General features: G+C 44.0%; 1 protein-coding gene across 2 annotated transcripts in view; it reads left to right on the forward strand.

The window, feature by feature from the left end:
- UBTD2 (ubiquitin domain containing 2) overlaps positions 5,050-20,937 on the forward strand; it is a 47,099-nt gene continuing 31,211 nt past the window's right edge. The window contains exon 1 of one of the 2 annotated variants that reach the window (XM_021410980.1): positions 5,050-5,074. Coding sequence is in view for 1 of the 2 variants with exons in the window: in XM_021410979.1 (XP_021266654.1) it covers positions 6,537-6,570 (34 nt within the window). In the remaining variant the exon portion in view is untranslated. Of the gene's footprint in view, positions 5,075-6,521; positions 6,571-20,937 lie in introns of those variants that run through there. The other variant, XM_021410979.1, reaches the window with a different exon arrangement.

A 20,937-nucleotide genomic window follows, 5' to 3' on the forward strand; every position in this document is an offset into this window, starting at 1 on the left:
CTCGGCCCCCCGAGGGGCTTCCCCCTCTCGCCGGGAAGGTGCCGGAGCCGGGGGCTGCCGGGCACGTGTGCGCCCCGCGGTGCTCCGCGGACGGGTCCCCCGGCGCTGGGGGCTCTGCTCCGCTCCCCCCCCGCCCGCAGCGCTCCTGCAGCACGCAGGGGCGGGGGAGCGGCCTGCCCGGGGCTCCGGAACTTTGTTTTCTTCGGGCTCAGCTCCTTGTGGTGTGTGGAAAATAATTCTTCAGATAACTTAGGTCCTGGCACTGCCGTGGGCTAGGCTCTTTTCTCTCTCTTTTTATTTTTTTCTCTCTTTATTCTTTCCAAGAAAGATGGATGCTTTCTTCTAGCCTAAATCACCCATGCTAATAGTCGGTTTCCAGTGACTTCGGAAACTGGAGCGGTGTGCTCTCACTGTGTGGAAGTGCACTCCTCCTGTGTGCAAACACTGCTGCGGTGTAAGTGCCTCAGCCCTTATGCTTCCCTCCACCTAAACGTCTGAGTGATTGCTTTTTCAATCTGAGGTTTGTGGACCCCTGATGTTCTCCAGCAGAGCTGTACGTGGTGTGCAGTCATCTAAGTCAGCCTACCAACAGGACAATTCGTGTATCGGTCGTCCTTGTGCATGCAGGGGCCACGGGTTCTGGGCTGAAAACTGCTGACCTAGATCTACATCTTCCCCCGTGCCTTGCAGAGTTTTATTTATTGGTCTGCTTTTACTTCAGACAGCCCAGCTGGTTGGTGTTCTGTCACATCAGTGACTTTACCATCATTCCATAATACATATACAAAAATGCAGTTCTTACATCTGAAGCAGCCACCTGCTGATTAATGCTGGATACATAGTTTACAGAAATATCAGGAAGTCCAGCTGTGTGGGATTTAATCACATCGTTTTCATTAAAGGAAATCTTATAGCTTTGTCTAGTGTGAGTCTTTCTCGCTCTTCCCCTCTATTTAAAATAGGTAATTCATTTTTTTTAAGATATTCTTAAAAGCTGTGTCCAGTGCTAAGGAAACTCACCAACCAGTAAGAGATGCAAAAATGAGCAAGGGACGTGGAAGTCAAGGAAAAAGAATGGCAGAAATCATCACATACCTATAAAATCTTGTCCAAAAACCATCGTTAAAAGCTGTGTTGACAGTTTTTCAGGGAGGTGTTATGAGGTTAGACTGTGTCACAGAAATAGCTGTGGTTTAATTTCCTTACTCTTATCTTGCCTTTGATGTCCAATGAATGAGAGAGGGGAAAAATAATTATTATCAGAGTTGTGCTGATGTTGTAAAATAGTAATGCTGCTTTATTACGTGCAGTGCAGAGGTAGATGATTTCCATCCAAGTTGTCTGAAGATTGCTGTCCCAGGAAGACTTAGTTGGAGCACGTTCCCCTGTGGTGTTTACATGGCATGACACGCTGCGGCTTTTGGGTTAATAAGCTATTGTGCTTGGTGCATCAGAGCAGCAGCTGGATTCCTCGAGATGTAAGATGCAGAATGCATGTCAGCTGGCTCGTGTTGATTCATGCTCTGAGGATAATGTTCCTTAAGGTTGTCTTGCTGAAGTGAGAAGTGACGTAATTTCAGTTGAATTATGTGCTTCTTAGGACTGTCTTAAACAATGAGCTGCAGTGTGTGATAGCCTGTTTTGTAAGGCTGCGTATCTATTCTGCTTCTCCAAAACAAAAAAGGGGAGGTGAGAATATAGGTTAAGGTGCAAGAACTTCAGTACCTCTTCTGTTACGTTTAACTCCCAAGACACTGAAGTCCAGCCTTTGCTAATCCTTAGGGTTACAAATTCTGCAAGTTTGTCCATGCTGAGAATGAACTCTGAGTTGGTCTCTGGAGGGAGCTTATGTCTTGAGGCATCAAAAAAACAAACCAGCTGAAGCCCAAGCGAGTGTCATTTTTGAGCCCTTCCTGGTCAGAAGGGCAGCCTGCTCCTGTTCCTGATAACAAGGCTTACTTCCTCCAGCTGCTGTTTTGTGACCAACTCAAATGTAATCACTTTCAAATTGCTGTCAATCAGCAGCCTCATTTTATAAATCTCAGGAAGATGTTTTAGAATAGAAACATCCCAGTTCTAGCCAGAATGTTGCAGCTGATAGCCTTACTTTGGAGGAGCTTTGTTGTTTTTTTTTTTCCCCCCAGAACAGGAAAGTTTCTTAAAGAATGACAAGCAGTCATGAGATTGATTAGATAGCAGCAGCAGTACTTGATGTTGCATAAAAGCGGGAGCCAGATCTCAAGTCTAATTCATACCAGTCTCAATCTATTACAGTGCAGTGAGGAGCTGATGAAATCCTGCTAGATGATATCATTGGAATTAAAATGAGAATTTGTCACATCCCTGTATTGTCCTCTGAGCTTTTGTCAGTCACCGGCATTTCCAGTTATTTCCCTGCTGCTCAGCAAAGCTGGCAGTGCCCTGACGGTGTGCAGTTCCTTTGTCTTTTCTTATTGGAAAGGTCAGAGGGATGCTTGCATTTATCCAGAGAACTATTTAATGTACTTAGGTGTGTCTCTGAGTGTGAGAACAAGCTAATCAAATGTACCAGCTCTCCTGTGTGTGTACAGCTTACTGCGTGTTCTGTTCCCATTGACCAAAGCCGGAGGACTTGGCAAGAATTAAACAGATGCTGCTCTGCCCATCCTGCTGGAGATGAAATGTTTTTTTCAGCTTGATACCACCTGTTTCGTTATCATTGCCCTTTTTAGTGGGTTTTCATTTTGATAGAATAGTTCTGTTGTATTTAGAAAAAATTCCTGTCTCAAAGCTCGGGGCATTATAGTCCAGCAGAGCTGTGTGGTGGTGTGTGGATGTCCTGGATGATGAGGTGGATTTATTGGCGACTCTTTAAAGGAGATAAAAAGAACAATGGGAGATGATTGTATGTAGACACAGATGTTTTTTCCCATTGCTTTAGCTCAGCTGTCTCCCATCAGACATTCCAAGCTTTCAGGAGCCAAGCAACAAATCTCTTCTTGCTGTGCCTTGTCAAAGGTGACGGAATTTCTGCAGGACAGGGAAATCGGGGGAGAAATAGCTGCTCCCTGGCTGCATACAGGTTGTGTGATGACCTCGGTTGTCTGTTCAAAAAAGCTTTGAAGCATTGGGTTTGGAGTTAACTGCTGGAGAGCTCTGCATCGTGCTTGCAAGTATGATTTAACAGCTTATCAGGTTATGTTCAGTTTGGCATGAACCAGAAAATTTGCATTCCCATGTGAAAGCCCTTTTCAGAGGGTTCTTATATTTCTTTTCCTTTTTTTGGAGAGGAGGATGGGAAAGGTTGTGAAAGAGAAAAATGAATCCATTTGTTTTTTTTCTGGTAAACTCTTATGTCTGTTACTAGTTGCATATTACTTTGTCTTACTTCCCAAAGTTCAGAGACACAGTTATCTGTGCAGAGTAACGCAGGGCAAGAAATCCAATGTCCTGACGTGCGGGCATGACAAGTCATTACAGATTAAGTCTCTTGGTTGTGGCTGTCTGATTGCTGCTGTGCTCTCCTTGACGGGATGCGAGCTGCCTGTTGGAGCTCTTATCACCCTTCTTCGTTAGGTAAGGCGATGATTCTGTTGGAAATTTGTCTTACTGCCGCCCCTATCACCCAGCAGTGATAATGGAAGCAAGCGGAAATAGGGCTGCACATCTGACTGCCGCACTGGAATGTGTGAGAAGTTTAAATTATTCCTGCAATATTCGGTACGGTGCTGATGCTTTAAGTTCTAGAAAGCCACATGCCAGGCTTGACTTCTGCTTTCAGTGGCTGGACAACGGTTTCTGACGTATCTTCTGTTGAGTGCTGTGTCGTGCTGTACATCACATGTCTGATCTGGAGTTACAATAACTGCTTTCATGGTGCTTCTATGGAAGGCTGACCAAGGGAATTTGCATATTAAGTAGTCAGATTTGTTGCTCACAATTGCACTAATACAGTAGGCCCATGCACAGCTAGCACAGGGTTTTTAAACAAGGATCTTATGACTGAGCAGTTAATAGCATTTGGTGCATACCCCGTATGTCAGCATACAAAGAATCTCCCAGATTGCATTTTGCAGTGTTTTAGCTGCTGATTGCAAGCTGTGGGTAGTGTGTGCCAGCTCGGAGCACCTTCCTGGGATTATGATGTCATCTGAAGAAGGGTTGTTTGGGACTTCAGGTAGTTCCTGCTGTTTTATATTGCAACCCTAAGATAAGGTGCTGCGTATGTTTTTGCAACTGTAATACTAAATTCCGAGTAAGCATTGGGTGTCACATCCTGCTGTACTTTTTTTGTATTAAAATGGAATAAAGAAAGCTTAGTATGGTTCTCACAACTTGCTGTAAATCTCTCATGATTTCCACAACAGTACATGTGGTTTTTATCAGGGCATTTTAATAAAAACCATTAATGAATGACTTGGTTTTCTAATGGCTGGGAACCCACAGCCTGCTTGGATTCAGTGGGATGTGCAGATTGGCACAGGGAGCACCTGAAGGTCACCTTGATGATACCATTTGTAACCTCGTAGACTTTTGTTTTTCAGATGTCAACAAATAACTCTTAGAAAATGAAATAAGGTATTATTTTTACTGTTAATAAGGGCTGACTAATGCAGCTGTTGTTTCCTTTTTGGCATTGTTCCTTTGTGTAATTGTTTGTTTGGTTTCTAGATGAAGCAATTTGTTTTAATTTCTCTGCTTGGGATTTCGGTGTTGAAATCACTGAATATTAAATATAATAAATTGAACATTCTTTGTGCTTTGGAGATTTTTGATAAATGAAAACATGTTATTCATTGCCTGTTTTGAATAAACTCGAAAAAATCAGTAATCCCCTCTTATTACAGCGGGATAATATGATAGCTATTATTTTTCATATGAATGTCGAACAATACAATTTATGAGTCACAAGTTATAATACAATTGAAGCCAGAAATAAAGATCTGCCTTGCAGTTAGGTCCTGGCCATTCCTGCAGGTCCTCTTGCAAGTACCAGGAAGGATCAAGGAAACCACAGCTGGTCTGGTTGCCCTGCTCTTAAAAATAGGCATCTAGCTAATTCTGAAGAACTTCTGACCAGATGACAATGTTCCAGGTATGAATGCAACTATTCCTTTGTTTAAGTATCACAGTCCTTTTTTTTTTTTTTTGCTTGGAGGGTTTTAAGTAAGAAGCACTTTCGCTCTGTCCTGAAGGCAAACACTGTATGTGTTACTTGGGTTTTTAGGCAGTTGGTACCAGCTTGTAACCAGCATGTTATCAGCATCTCCTTCACTTAACATTCAGGCTCCACTGAAGCAAATTCTTATGCTTTATTTTCTTTTTCCTCTTAGACTTTTGTAAAATTATTTTTCTGTTATTCATACATAATTTTATTATATATTTATAACTTGGCAAATTTTGCTTGTGCCTGCTACAACAATGGATGGTTTCCTGGCCGGTAGGTTCCTCGTGATCTCCCAGTTCTTTCTCATCAGATTGAGGTGACTTTGGGCTTGGCTGGTGCAGTATGGCCATCCCCTGCTGCGGAGGGGCCAGGTACCAGCACGTATGTCGCCGTGCATCGTGGCTTTCCAAAGAAGTGCTCTGGAGGAAAATGCAGTGGGGGGTGGTTTCCATTTGTGCTGGGGATAGTCCATGAAAACGTGACTGAAAAGTACAGCCGGGTGTGCAGCAGCAAGCTTCGGTTTTCCAGTGCCAGTGGCATCCCTGCTCCAGAAGGGGAAGGACAGGATCCTTTCCAGCCGAGAGTCCTGCAGCCAGAGAGAAGACCATGTGGCATCAGTTGGATGCATGTCAGGCAAGTGTCAGCCTAAAGGCAGGAGCCACTGGTTTGCTTTTATCTTCCCTAAGCAGGTGCTTAGGGTGTAGTTCATGGAGGTTTGTTTTTTCTTCTTCCAGCTGGAAGCTCTGTAGGTCTTAAAGGCACATTATGAAAATAAGCCTTTCTACATGTTGCTATATCTAGTTTGAAGAGCTGTTCCATTTAGACAGCCCTAATCATCTTATTCATAGCGTGAGTGCAGTAAGCAGGCTGAGCTAGAAGTCTCCCCAGTTTGGGATGCTGGCAGGTGGCTGACCTCGGGTGGGTGCTGGGCGACGTGGGCGCTATGTGCGCACACATCAGGCTCTCAGTCCTCTCTGCGCTTTGTTTACTGACAACACACGGTCTCTATTTACTCACAGTGATGCTAAGCCTGGGGTGTTTGTGTTGCCACTTGGCACTGTGGAGCGGTCGACAAGTCGAGCACATCGGCACGTCAGAGTCATTGCATGGGCAGCGGTGGTGCCACAGCCCCCATTGCCTGTCACTGGGGACTGGCATGGGGATTTAGTGGGTACTGGGTGGTGTGGGAGCGTGGCAGGGCTCGGTGACCCGGCTTCGGTGAGGTGACCCTTTCCGTGAAGCACATAGAGCAGAAGGAAGAATAAAAGAGCTGAACCTGGTTTCTGGCTGTTGGATGAACAGCTTTACTTGCGCTTTGGGGTTTCCAGTTACAACTTAATCTGCTGCCTGTATGCTGTCTGGCTGAAATCTAAGATTTCAAGGAACAGAAATGTTCCGCTGCTTGAGATGCGAAAGAAGTGAAGGTTTGTTTGTTTATTTTAAAGAAAAACAGGTTTTCCCCGCACACTGTGATTGTGTTTCTGGTGTGAGAAGTGCGGAATTGAATTCAGTGCTTCATACTGGTTTATCAGAGATAGGCAGAAGTACAAGTGACACATCCAAAGCTGCTGGAGTGCTTGTGTTACGCTGCTTGTACAGTTAATGGAAAACACCTATAACATCGCGTGTAACTGGATATTTTACTGTCTTGACCTGTGCGCAGTAAAATATGCAGGATGTCTGATGTGGTTTAAGGTTCAGCCAGATCCTGAATTTTACATTTCTGCCTCTGCTGACCCTGGGCTGATCTCCCAGCTGTCACCTGGCAGCAGCTCTCTCTGCTGGCAGCCTGGGTTAGGGCTGTGCAAGTGAGCGATGGCCAAAGACAGGGCAGTGCAAACTGTGTAAGTGGATTTTAAGCTGTTTTCTACCTTTTGAAGTGAACTAAAAACTCTATTTTAAATGCTGAGTGGTGCTGGTATCTCTTAGGCTACCTTAAATATTTGAAATGACATAAGTAGCCTGTCATCCTGAGACTTCACAGTAGTGAGAGAAGCAGAGCAACTGCAGATTCTGCAGGTAAGAAATGCACAACTAATACATGCAGAGAATGGATTTGCATCCATTTGACCCATTGGGAACTGAAGTACAGCATTTGAAAACTGTAATTTATAAAGTATAAATACAGGTGAAGGGGCAGGGCCTTGCTGCTGCGTTTGCCTATTTGACCACTTTTTCAGCTCCCCCATTCTTTTTCCCCTTGTCCTTCTCTGTTCCCGCTTCCTTAGTGAACAAGATTTAACAGGAAAAATTCAGAGCATTGCTCAGAAGCCATTTGTGGGAGGAGATGGGCACAGTTTAGAAGGGAAGAATCATTTCTTCAATAGAAACTCAGGTGTGCGTGTGTGTATGTATATGTGCATACAGAGAACCTTGTGCTGAAAATGAGGTAGAAAGGGGGGGGCTGGGGAGTTTCTGCAAGAGCTGTCATGTGGTTCTCCCATGTTCTCAAACGTGAAAGAGAAGGCCCTTTACAAATGGCAGTGAGGAGTACTTCAGTAGTTTTAAGTGAGAACAGGTGCTGCCATGGAGAAAAAGATTACAGGCTAAAGCATTTGGAAATGTACAGTGTTAATGTTGTAGACTGCATGTTATCATTTCATGTTTCATAGAGAGTGTTTATACTTAGTATATGTTCAGTCTGCCACTATTGACATTTTTCTATAAATAACTAAAATATTGTTCATAATTATTAACATTTTATAATTTGTAATTTCTAGTAAATGTCACAAATGTAAATAATTCGTGCAGTGTAGACAACCTATAATGTAGGAAGGAGTTTTTCACCTTTTTCTCATTAGAGATACGTGTTCTTTGAGAATACTCTCAGGGCCTGAAATTGCATCAGAAGCAGAGCACAATAGTTCGGGGTTGGGAGCCTGCTACCTTTGTATTTTTAAAATTCAGTTGTGGAACTCAATTTCTGATCTCACGCTGTGATCAAGGGCACTCCAGATTCATGAGAAGGATCTCTCATGGCATTTACTTTGTCGCTTTATTTTTCTGCCATAGAACTATCATCTCCTGTGATTCCTTGTCTGTAGGGATAAATACAGTCTTTTTGTAAAAGAGTACCTACAAAACAGTGGATAGCACCTGCAGCTGGCAAATGCCATTTCCTCCTGCCAATTTTTATTTGGCAACGTGCTGCTTCTGAGCAACTGAGCTTACTGTGGAACATTGGCAGCTGCAGGGTAATGCCTATCTGGCGAAAAGGTAAATAGTTGAAGAAAAATGGTTAATTCACATGCTTATCATAGACTCGTAGAATGGCTTGGGTTGGAAGGAACCTCAGAGATCGCCCAGTCCCAAGTCCTGCTGTGGTCTGGCTGCTCCCACCAGCTCAGGTTGCCCAGGGCCCGTCCATGGCCTCGGGCAGCTCCAGGGATGGGGCACCCACGACGCAAAATGAAGTGAGCAGGAAGGCGAGGGAAAATAAGCCATTTGGAAATGTTAATGGGAATGAGGAAAATGGTTTGGAAGTGATAAACATTGCGTGGAGGTTAGACTAACAATTTCACTAACACTTGGTGGATGTACTGTCGAGGAAGCTATATTTGGTGGCAGCAATGGTTAAACATACGTTGAGATGAAGCTTTGCGCTCCAGTCCTTCACACCTCTCACTAGCATCGTCCTTCGCTCCTGCCGCATTTGGTGCAGTTGTGTTTGGAACATGAGCAGAACCCCCCGCTGCTGAGGGCGAGCAGAGCTGTGCTTTGCATTGTGTGTGTGTCACGGGCACAAAGTGCCCACTGCAGAGTGGGGAATTGTCCCAGCTGGGAGCTAGCACTTCCAGGAGTGGGGAAGGGGAAAGCTGTCAAATCGCTGCTTAAACTTGTTTTAAGGAGTTGGAACTGATTTGAGTTATATGTTGATGGTCTGGCTGGGTAAAATGCATAATGGACTGATTTTTAAAAAATGTTTTCTATATGCCTAGAGAATGACATTAAAAAAACCATGGTTTGGTATACACGTTCTGCTATTTAGTGATTGCTTCTGTTCTGTGAAGTGTTTATCAATACTGGGTATTACTCTTAGACAAGTTAAAATAATCATTTGAGGTAAGTTCTCCTATTTGCTCATTTGTACGTCAGCTTTTCACATCTGTGTATCCCCATTGTATCCCTGTCCAAATCTAAAACTAGTTCTGGTGCCAAAACAGCTTGAGTTCCAACAGAAAACCACATGTGTATTGAAATTACATTGCTCAATTGAAGTCACATGCTTTAAATCAGTCACGTATTGTATAGCCTCACGCTGATGGTACTTAAGACAGTGATGGAACATTACATTAACACGACTGAAACAAACGCGTTCATTGTACGTATCCAAGGCATTTCGGCCGCTGCATTGATATTACAGCACAAAAATAGCTCCAAAAATATGACAGGCTCAGTTTCTGGCCTCAGCTGAAATGCCTTCGGAAAGGAACAACAGAATTTTGGTCTCCCTTCTGGGAGAAGCAAGGAACAGCAGTACTGTCAGAGCAGGCAAGTATGGATGTTGTGGTTCAGCATCCCAAGGCAGCACTGCAATGAGGGACCTTGGGCCATAGGGAACCCACTAGTCCTCCAACTGTAACTTACAGGAGAGGCTCTTAAAGTCTTAGTTTTTCTCTCAGTGGGAGAAAAACAATACAGTAAACAGTTCATTTTCATGAAAACCTCATCAAAACAGCCTAACTATTTTGAGATTTTAAAAATGTATTTAAATGGCATGAACCCTATGGAAATATACCTGGTGCTTCTACACTGTGATGAGGTGCTGATGGCCTAGGCAGCTCCAAAGAGATCATTACGGAGTTCATGCTGTGCCTCTAAACAGGATTCCAAAAGCTTTTATACTTTTTATTTCTTCTGGGAAAGGAAAAAATACATTATCAAAATGCTCAAAATGCCCTTTGAGTTAATTTACAGTGAGAAGGAATACTGCAGTGTTTCGTGACTTTCTGCGACCTTGTGGAGCTGTCTCGGATTCTGTCCTGCTGCTGATTTCTTTGGGGAAGCTGCACTTGCAGCTGGATCACACGATGTGTGAAGTCACAGACAGAGTCCTTGCTGGACAAGCTAATGAACGCTGGATAGATTGAACCGATGGAACAGAACTGGCCCCAGAGGGTTCGTAGTCAGATGGGCCCCGAACAGGCTTGTGAGAAGCAACTTCTGCATTTTCTGATTGCACGGACCCATTTTTGGTCAGTAGGCCTGACCAAAAGTGATTTTCTTTGACTCCTTTTCTTTCCATCTTGCTTCTGTTGTCACCCGACTTGTTTACCATTAGTTAGTGCCCCGAGGTAGCGACCTTGTGTGGAATGCTGTCTCGCTTGTGCAGTGATGGGCTTTGTGGGCCTTCACTCACTGAAGTCCGGTGGTATGTCAGTAGAGGTGAAGCTCAAGTTTTGTCTGTTTGTCTTCCTGGGCTGTTTCACACCCTTTCTAGTAGCCCCACTGGTCTGTTGTGCCTAATTCTCCCAAATAGCGTTCTTTCTGGGAACTGGTTTTAAGTTCAGAAGGAGGAGAAGTCATGGCTTGTGGTTAAATGGCCAATGGAGCTTTTTAGGCAACTTGAAGAGGGAAATACTTTACTGGCGTTTGGAGAGTCAGTGCCCAGCAGTGGGGAAGGCACGGCACCCTCATTTTGAATGGGAAGAATTTGTATTCCCTGTTTAACTTTAAAATAGTGAGCACAGCTTAGCTTTGCCGGTGGAGAATTCCAAGCGTATGTGACAGAAGTCAGTTATGTGTGGATTATTTACCAGACAGCCGAGGAGCAGAGCTCTGGCGGTGTGTTAATTTGTGAACCCCAAAGGGAACCTCGCCCTTAAGCCCACCCGTGGCCGGGTCCTGCTGACTGCTCTGTGCTGGTGTAGCAGTGGCACATGCAGAGCGGGAAGGCTTTGTCACTGCCTGTATCCCAACACCATCAGCCCTGGGGCTGATGTTCACTTCCCATTGTTTATACTTAGGGAAACTAGCATGCTGTGGAGCTGTGGAAGAAACAGCATTAGTGTTTCACCATCTTGTGGTGGAAATGTATTAGCGAGACTCAATAATTTGCATGAAGCTCCACTTTAGTTAGGAAAATGCGATAGATACTTGGGGAGGTGGGGGCGGTTCGGTTCCTGCAGGCATCCCGCCTTGTTGATATCTCTTGGCAGCCTCCATGCAGAGAGATGCTGTGAGAGCTGCTGTCTGATGAGCAAACCCGTTAATAGTTTTTGTTTATTTGTTTTTATAGAAGTAATGATGTTTCAGCTTGAACCAAGATTGTGCAAAGTCCAAGATGACAGTGCTGGCAGAGGTGTCTGTGTTTTCTAGTTCAGTGCTGTGTCAAACAGAATATTCCCCATTAGAAATGCTACCAACCAACCTAATCTTCTCTTAAACTCTTTCCAGGGTTGCCTACTCAAGTATGCTGTCACTATCTGATTGCTCTTCCTGCCAAATTTCCGAGCTGAATTCATCTCCCATTGATAAAGTCTGCTTCTCTAACAGCTCAGTGCAGCCTTCCTTCTTTCTCATGTCGTATTTTGTTATTATAAAAATAAGAAAATAAAGGATTTTTTCCAGCAGGAGGTACTCTTCCATGCAGGTCAGATTTAGGTATGTGCCCCTCCTCTTTTATTGTTTTGTTTTGATGCATTCCAATGCAGATTTGTTAGTTCATACTGAAGGTTAATAAATAAAGACCACAGTTTCTTGGAAAACGTATTTTCTAAAAAGAGTGCAGGCTATTATGTATGAAAGTCAATTTTAATGCTGAATAATGAGCCCATATGAACCAGCTGGTTTTGGTTAGGAGAGCAAATGCTGTTTTTACTCCACAAAATGTATCTTAGGATGATTCAGTGAATGGTTCTGGGCAGTGAATATTCTGTATTGCTTTTAAGGACTACTGGAAGGCTTAAGACTCCCTTGCCTTGAAAATGGGATTACAAATAGTTATGCCTGACTCAACCTAAATTTAATATTTTTTCATTATTTTTGTAACTGTTGAATGGTGAGTTAGAGGGGAAAAGAGAATGTGTGATGTTAGCAAGGCATGCTCATTACAGGTGCTTAGAAAATTTAATCTCAGCAAATATCTGCTATCTAGGAATAGGCATACCTTGAACTGTATTAGCCAGAAATTTTTTTACTCAGCTCATACCAAATGAATCAGAAGGCACAAGCTATTCTGTGACAGCTGAGAGGAAAACGCCGTGATGTGGGGAAGGGAATTACAGCTCAGTTGTAAAAATAGCAGTCTGTTCAGAATGCAGGAAATCAATCTTTCAGGTCTAGTATGAAAGGAATATGAAAAGTGGCTTATTCTTTCTGGTGGTTTTTCCACCCGTTTCTAAGTAGCTTGTACTCATCCTGGACATACCCCAGCAAGGATTACTCTTCCCACAGCAAGGGAATCTTTTGTTTCTTGCAGGTTTTCTGCTTATTTTTAATGGCCTCTGTTGCTAGTAGTGCCTAAATATTGCTGGAAAAGGGAGGGTACTGGATGCTGGCCATAGTTCTCTGAATCAGAGATGCAGCCTAAATAGCAAAGAGAAACTACTGTTGGAAAAAAACCCTTGCCTGGGGGCTGGCTGTGATAACAATGCTGGATTGATGGCTTCCAATCCCAGCCGTACGTTTTTAGTTATTAGTTTTGATACAGGCTTTTAAAAGCAAGAAAACTTAAATAGTTTCTTTGTGTGTTTGTTCTATTCACGGGGGCATCTGAATGGCTTTCTTTCATGTTTACAGTGGGACTGCTAGTGTCAGGGAGGCAGTAGTGGGGTCCCTGCTCAGCCGGGCCCCTGGTTTCAGGGCGCCCTGATCGCAGTTTTGCAGAAGCAGCGTTCTGTGTGCATAGTTTGCTCACTAGAGCATAGCAATTAGCACAGCAGGCTGGGTGAATCAGAAGTCTTCTTGCAGCCAGTCATTCTGTGTGTTCTTCCCTTAGCCCCTGTAAGCAGCATTTTGCTCAAGGCTTTCAGTAGTGCCTTCGCCTAAACAGAAGAGTTGTACCTGCACAGTAAGTGTATGGAACTCCGCAGGAGATGGCTTGTTTTCACATGGCCCAAATAAGAACCTCTTTGTGAATGCTTTCATATGCATTGACTGCCAACATTTCTTATCCTTAAATTTTTAACTTAAGTGTATTTTCTCATCAAGTAAGGGAAAAGGTTTGAGAAGAGGCATCAGTCAGATGATGCCCTAACCTTAGGGCCAAAGACTTCTCCTACAAGAACTGAACTCTCAAGTTCAGAATCAACACAGACTTACTTCAGTCTGCTATTACACCACTTGTTACTTAAATTTCATGAAAGTAAGAGAAGGGGCATGTTTCCTGACATACAGTGCTACTTTTTCTTACAACAGATGATAACAACAGAGGAATAAGCTCCCTCGAGCATATGGTGAATGCTTCTTTGAAAAGACAGAGGTACCCACGTTCAAGGCCTATTGCAGCTATTGCTGTGTGCACAGGAGCCAGTGCCTTTGCCAACATGATCATTGCACAGCAAGTCTTTAGCATGCTCTGAGCTTCTGAGAATTAAATGCATTTTAAATCAAATCCTACTGCCTAGTTATCCCTCCTTTACAGAGGAAGAGAAGTTCCTTAAGTGCTGTTGTGTCTGCTGGAAGTGCTGCCCTTCATTACAGAGCAGGCATCGCTCCGTGCATTCATAGAGCTGAAGACTTCTGCGCTCGGGGCCTTTTGAAGGAGATCAAATTAATTTGCAAAAGGTGGAAGGGTTCTGGCTGCTCTAATCTATCTTAATTTGAGCAATTTCAATGAAGAGAGCAGTTCCCTGGCCTGTCCCTGGGTCCTTCATGCAGGCTCTGTTGGAGGTTGGCAGCCGGGGCTGAGCCAGGCACTCAGTGAGGATGCCGACCTTGCTGGCTGTGGGGTTGTGCTCTGCTTTCAACACCTTCAGTTAAACACTTACATTTGGATTGTGTCAATAATCCTCAAGTAGAGGCTATAATTTGCCTCCTTTCTATTTTTTTTCTTTCAAGTGCATCCACAAGGGCCTAAAATGGCCTCGAAGGGATGTGATTTTAAGGCTACTTTGTGCAAGTGCTCCCATTTAGGACTGGTTTTATTTCTGCCTCAATGTGAGAGACGCTAGCCTTTTTTTGCAGCCTGTGTATATTTGTGTACACTTCTCATTTTAGGTTAGGAAGACAGATGATAGCTTCCTAATTATCAAAGCAGTGCACTAAGGACCCTCGTTATTATAACATGTCTCTAATCCCAGGAAAAGGATGGGATGTTTTTCTTAACAGAAGGTGTACTTGGGAAGTAGGAATTCTATGTCAGAGTTTTATATGCCTAATACAAACAGACACAGTTCTTGCAGCTTGGTCTTTTGAAGTTGCTTGGGCATTATTAGTAAACTGTGCATAAAATAGCACAGGTATACTTTGTGCAATTCTAGAGAAGTCCTGCTTGTAGATAAAAGTTAACAAAACCTCCCATGAGTCGTTCTGAAGCTTCACATGTTAAATAGCCTTTCAGAAATGTCTCGATATCCGAGCAGTCCTGTAAATTCTATCAGCATTGATCTGATCAACAGTGAAAAGTAACTAAACCAGTAGAACGTGTTCAGCTTGGCCTCTGCTAAAATACAAAAAATAGCAGACAAAGCACCCCAAGTCCCTGAACGCAGTTTGTTTCATGTTGATATCATATGCTGTTAGTTTTGTTGTCTTGCATTACACACAAATTATGCACAGAGGAGAGGGATTTCTCTGCTTGTACCACCAAAAGAAGGATTACTCAAGGGTAGTTGTGCTAACTAATGATGAATTATTATCTTTAAACTAGCTACTTATTAATTATGCAGCAAGATGGTATGGAAGGTAAACCCTTATTCTGATTACAGAAGAATAATTGGCTGAAATTTGTTACCCGGAACCCTCCGGTTCTGATAACATTTTTTCTCCTTTACATTTAAGGTAGCGACTGAAAATCAGTTTTACCATAAAAACTCAATTCCTGGCGTGTTTTAACCTTTCTTCCATGATCTGCATGTTTCCACGTGGAAACCGGAGCCGAGAGGATGGCTGTCACCGTGTCACTGTAGTGGAGCCTTGCGGCTCCATGCTGCCTTATGGCACAGGAGGGAAGTGCGTACACCAGACACGAGCTGGGACACATGGGCATGAGCTGGTGGTAGTGGGAAGCCATCCAGCTTTGCTTATACTTGCGAGACAGCGGTCCTGATCTGTTCTTGTGCTGTCAGGAGATGCCAGTAGAGCTTCCCGTGCTGAATTGCTGTCCTGGAGGGCCATGGCACCGTCTGCCTGGAGCCTTCTGTTCTATGCCTGTCCTCACAGAGAGCTGCTGTGTGTGTGCAGCAGCTGGGGCAGAGCAGAACCGCTACTGCGCGTGAAGTGAAACTATTAGAACATCTCTTAAATGGGAAGCAAATCGAAAGCATCTAAAAATTGATAAAAAAAAATAATCTGTCAATAAGTGTGAAGCAGTGATTTCATCGTGGAAAAACCGCCTTGTAAAATAGAGCTTAGTGAAGCAGCAAGTGTAAGAAACAGAGCTTATTGATTAAATCCTTAAATGTTTGCGTACTGTGTCTTACCCATTCCTTACACTGAGCGATTGCTATTTGGCTTTCCAAATGGTGCCTGTGGAACATAAAGCAGAACTGTAAAATTAAATCATTAAGATAATGTATGTTTGGTGTGTGTGTCAGGTGAAATTCCTATTTTCAGTTCATACTGATCTCTTAATTAACTGATGAGCTTAAGTAGCTGAGATGCAGTAGCAGTGCATTTAGTTAATTGGCTAACGTGAAATTCTATCCTTGTCAATAGCTATGTCACTGGAATAAATTCAAGATACAGTGTTGGGCCCTGTAACTAAGCTAATTTAATCATTGATCTTTGTTTGGAGGAAAAAAAAAAAACAGTTGCCAACTGGGGGCTTTTTGTTTTTTCCTTTCTGGAGTTGGTGACATCTGAGCACACCTGGCCCCATGCTTCCCTTCCCAGCTCCTTGCTGGGTTGGGAGATGGGACAGCGAAGGGGAGCTTTGTATTGTCATCAAGGAAATTCCCTGGTGCTGTCTCCCCAGAAAGCCTTCGGAAGCAGCAGCATCAGAGTGCACGCAGCCGTGTGCGGTTCTGCTGGCAGGGGCTTGCTGGCTGGATGTCAGCAGGTTTACACCTAATCAGGGTGGAACCAGCTGCATTGTTTAATGAAAGTTATTAGCTTAATAATTCTTATAACTCTAGCAGGATAAAAGATAATGCTGCCTTTGATTTATAATTTTTTTCTTAAATAAGTCCTTCCAATATTAGCAAAATTGTGGTGCACTAAATAGAGAGCAGATAGGCAGCAGATGACCTTGTCTGTCACTTGGTGAATGCAGGGAACTCGTGACACCCCTGTGCTGCTGTGCTGCACAGCAGGGGCTCAGCGATGGCACGGCTCCGTGGGCACGGCCCCTGGGAAGTCGGGCTTTGCCCTGAGCTGAGCCCAGCTCTGCCTTTGTCTCACTTGAAGCTCATGCAGCTCGGCTGTTAGCTTGCAGGGAAATGCTTGCAGCACTTCGGCTGTAAGTTTTTTGAGTTTTGCTGTCCCGTGATCGCTGGCAGGCGTGCAGCTGGCTGCAGGAACCTCACCATGCAGTTTTACCAGGTGGCTGAAGTTCCCCTGCTAACGGGACAGGAGGGGAAGCTACAACAGGATCTTGGCACATTAGTAGTGAAGTTGCTGAATTGCATTCTTCCTCATAATGGGAGACAGAATGCCCTGGGTTTTTAGGTAATTCCTGCAGAAGCTTCCTGCTGCATTCTCACTGTGGTTTCCAGCTCTGCTGTGCAGCGTGCTGTGTTTTGTTTTGCACGTGAGAAGCTATGTTGGTGCCAAGCTCTCCGCTGTGACCAAGTCTCAACTTAAACCACGTTGTACAGCCTATCTCAAACAGAGTCACAGAATATCCTGAGTTGGAAGAGACCCATAAGGATCACTGAGTCCTACTGACCACTTTCTTAATGGTGGTTGCCACAGGTAGCCAATAAGATGGCCAGGTTGTGCAGTGAAGGTCTCGGTGCTCGCATGCTGTGATTTGCAAACATGTAAATCTTCATCCTGTTCCGCACCAAGCTGAAAACAAAATATTCCTATCTACCAGAGATAGGAGTAGTTTAGATTCTAGTTTAAAGAGCACTGAAACTAATTGAGGTAATTGTGTTGATAAGGGTGGTCCCTTGAAGCTCATCTACCACAGCAGGGCTGAATCAGTGTGGTCAGTGTCTCTGCACTGTGCTCCTTGCCTGCTGCAGAGCAGGATCTGTGGCTCTGAGATGCCTCTGGGGTGCAGTCGGAGCAGGTGGGCACCATCTGGCTCCATGTGCCGTCACCCCTTGGTGGAGGTGCTTAGGATTGGAGGTGGCGACTGCTCCCAGTTTCCTCTGTCTAGAGAGAGATTGTATCAAAACTTTGAGATGATCAGAAAATTTCTTGCTTGTGCTTCCAGCAAGGCGCCAGTGGGCAGGCAGGGCTCAGGAGTAACCATAATGTCCTTTGAAGCTTTTGCAAACAAATAATAAAGAACTAATACTAGGAAATAGTGCTGAGCTTTCAGTGACAGACCAATGTGAAAAAATTCCCCTTGAAAAATTGTTTGAGAAGTTGAGGCGAATAACAATAGAGAAGCTTCGCAGTGGCTTTTCTTGCATTATTGCTCTATCCTGCAGCACTTATTCAGAGTGTTTGTAAATGTCAGGGTTCATTGTCCTATTCTCGCAGCCTTGGAAGCAGAGAAACCATCCTCATAAAATGTGAATGAACCGACTGGAGGCTGACTCTCACCTCTCGCCAGCTGGCTCTCTGCTGCGAGCTGCACCTCACAGACTAAACAGAGAGGTTTCCGAGTTCTGTGAAAAGCACCTCCATTATCACAGTGCAAAGCGGGTGTCAAGGCTGCTGGGTAGCTGGGCAGAGCCTGTGTGTGTTTTGGGATGAGCTGGGGTGTTTGGGTCTGGTATGCTTTGAGTGTGCAGATCTTACTGCTTTGAAGCTTTGACTTCTTGCTGCAGTACTGTTAGTCTCCTTGAAATGTGAGAGGTGATGAGATGAGCTGGAAATCCAGGCACTTTTGATTTCTTCTGCAGTTCCTATTGAAAATGATGAGAGCAGTGGAAAATACAGCGTAATAGCTGGTAATTAGAGTGAACTCTCTTTGTCTAGCACATTCATACGCCTTCGTCCTTTCGTGTGTTTTATCCCGTGCTGTGAAGTCTCTAGATTGACTGTGCAAGGATCTAGTGCCTTGTATCTGCAGAGTGCCTTCTGTTTGACTTGTCCAAAGCTGCCTCTCGTTACCAGCATAACTTGCGTTTTGCACCATACCTCTGTTTCTGTACAATCAGTTGGTTTTAGAGGAAGGTTTTGGGAAAAGGTGAGGGGAAACTTTGAGAAACAGAGAAGGTGTGTTCCCTGTTCCTGCCTTGCGTGGTGCTCCATGCAGCCACTGGGATGGCACAGGGCTGGCACCTTCGTCCCCAGTGGACTGCACACATTGCACCAGCACGCTGCGATCATGGAGGAGTGCAGGCCTGGCTCTGAGCAGTCAGTTCCCTGGCCTCCACTGCTCCTTCCCCTTTGCCACCTGTTCCTTTCTTTCTTTCTTTTTTCCTTCTGTAACCTTATGTTTTATGACACATCTGTTCAAATACAGAACTTGAATTCCTGTCAGGAGATACAGTTTTTCTTGTAGTGTTCATTCCCCCCCGCTTCACCGTCTCCCTTCATGAAAAACTTAGTTTCAAGTATTACCAGATGGATAGATATACATACATATACAGCATCTGGAAAGTTTGTGACTTTCCCAGTCCTCAGCATCCCCAGAAGCGTTACCCTGCTCTGAATGCTCTCACAACTGTCCTAATAGGCATTTCCTTCAGTTTTCTTATGAAATCTTGATGTTCCTTCTTTTACTTGTTACAAACATTTGACTATTCAGTGACATATTACATTTATAAGGCTGAAAACCTTTTATTACTGCCCAGGGAGGCTTCCTTTCCAAAATACTGTTCTTGCCTTGCAAAAATGTAGCCTCCAAAAGAAAAAAATAATGTGGAAAGCAATAAACATCAGATTCTGCTATTTTCCCATTGTTGTGTAAGCCTGCATTACTTAATGCAGTTTAGGTTGTATAAGTCTATGTGACTTAATGTAATTCAGATTGTCGTCATCTTAGATGCAATGCATTTTTCCCTACCCCCTCCCCAGTTTCTGTTCTTCTGCACCTATTCTTTGTAGTAACTTTTCCTCCAAATGTGATTGTCATTCAGTGTCTGGAAGGATTACACCAGAGACAGGTACAAAGACAGGTACTAGCTATTGATGCCGAATTACAAAATGCCTTATGAGGAAATTGGAGCAAAATAGATTTAAAATGAGAGTCATTTGATGATAAAGTAGAGTACTACTCACTGATTTTGGGGAGGGAAGCCCTTGGGACTATTACTAAAAGAAACTTTATCGGTAGCAAATTGTTACTTTGCATTTCATTTATCTTTGAAAAGTATTTTGTTAGCAACCGATCCTGAACTGCAAAGCAATTTTTCAAACATTATTTTTGATTAGTTCAATTTGTGTAATAGTTAGTTAACTTCTCATGACTGTCTTCCAGTAATTACCCTTTGTTTCTCAAGTTGCTCATCCCCGAGAGGATATCACTTCCTCTGTTGAAGCTGTGCGTACCTACGGCTTAAGTGAACTGAGCAGGAGATGCATGCCGTGTTCCTTGCTGGCTTATGCAGAGCTTGGTCAGCTCTGTCTCCTCGATGGTTATTGCTTCTGTCCTCCTCCCCTGGAGCCTGGCAGTCATCAGACCTCGCCTTTTCACTGAGAGCAGCTTTGGAAAATCTGTCTTTTTCTTTCCTATTCAGATAGTCTCCATTTTGTTAGTTTTCTGCCCTTCTTTCAGCACTTCTGTTAAATGTTCCTGCTCTTTTCCCCACACTTCATTCAAAATTTTTCATTTCTTAACACTTAAGCAGTTGTCTCCATCTCTTACATATTAAACAACAATAAAAAAAATCATGCCACATTCTCCCGATGCTGCTGTCATTTCAACATTTTTATGTTCTCTACTAACACTTGCCCATATCTGTTCTTAACTTGTGCTCTCCAGGCTCAGGAATCCTGCATGCTCGTCGCCTTGCTCACTGCTTAATGTGCGTTGCTCTTGCTGCACATTTGCAGAGGTGAAAGCTGCAGAGCACCTTGTTCTTGCAGCTCCTGTACGCAGCTTCTGGTAAATGCATAGAGATCAGCAGCTTTGGGCCTGCAGCCCCAAACCAGAGTTTGACCAGTCCACAGGTTTCCTTCTGAGAACTGTGCTGCCGGGCTCTCCACGCTCTCCCTGTGGGCTATGCGCCCATAGAGACATTCCTAAGAAATGCTTTGGCCAAATTTGGATGTGTTGTCTTGCAAGAGCAGCAGAAGGCTGATGCTCCAAGCAACAGTTTCAAAAGAAAAGGAAGAAATTCACTGTGGAGCACTTGCATGAATTTAGCATAAGCCCAATATTATTCCTAACCTCATTTTAAGAAGTAGATGGAAGATATTTGAAAAAGTGGAGTGAGAGGGAAGAAGTTGGCGTGAGGATGACTGAAAGCAAAGGGGCCTTTCCCTGGGTGGTTATGGTTCAGCTCAGCTGCAGGAGGTAACTCAGGCTGTTGCCACAGACCAAATCCTGTGATCTTAGGGGGTTACCTGGGTGGTTAATAACAGGGAAAGGACGAAGATCGAATTCAGCACTGAAGCAGAGATCT

Source organism: Numida meleagris, chromosome 12 (genome assembly GCF_002078875.1).
Source record: "Numida meleagris isolate 19003 breed g44 Domestic line chromosome 12, NumMel1.0, whole genome shotgun sequence".
In the NCBI taxonomy this organism is placed as follows: domain Eukaryota; kingdom Metazoa; phylum Chordata; class Aves; order Galliformes; family Numididae; genus Numida; species Numida meleagris.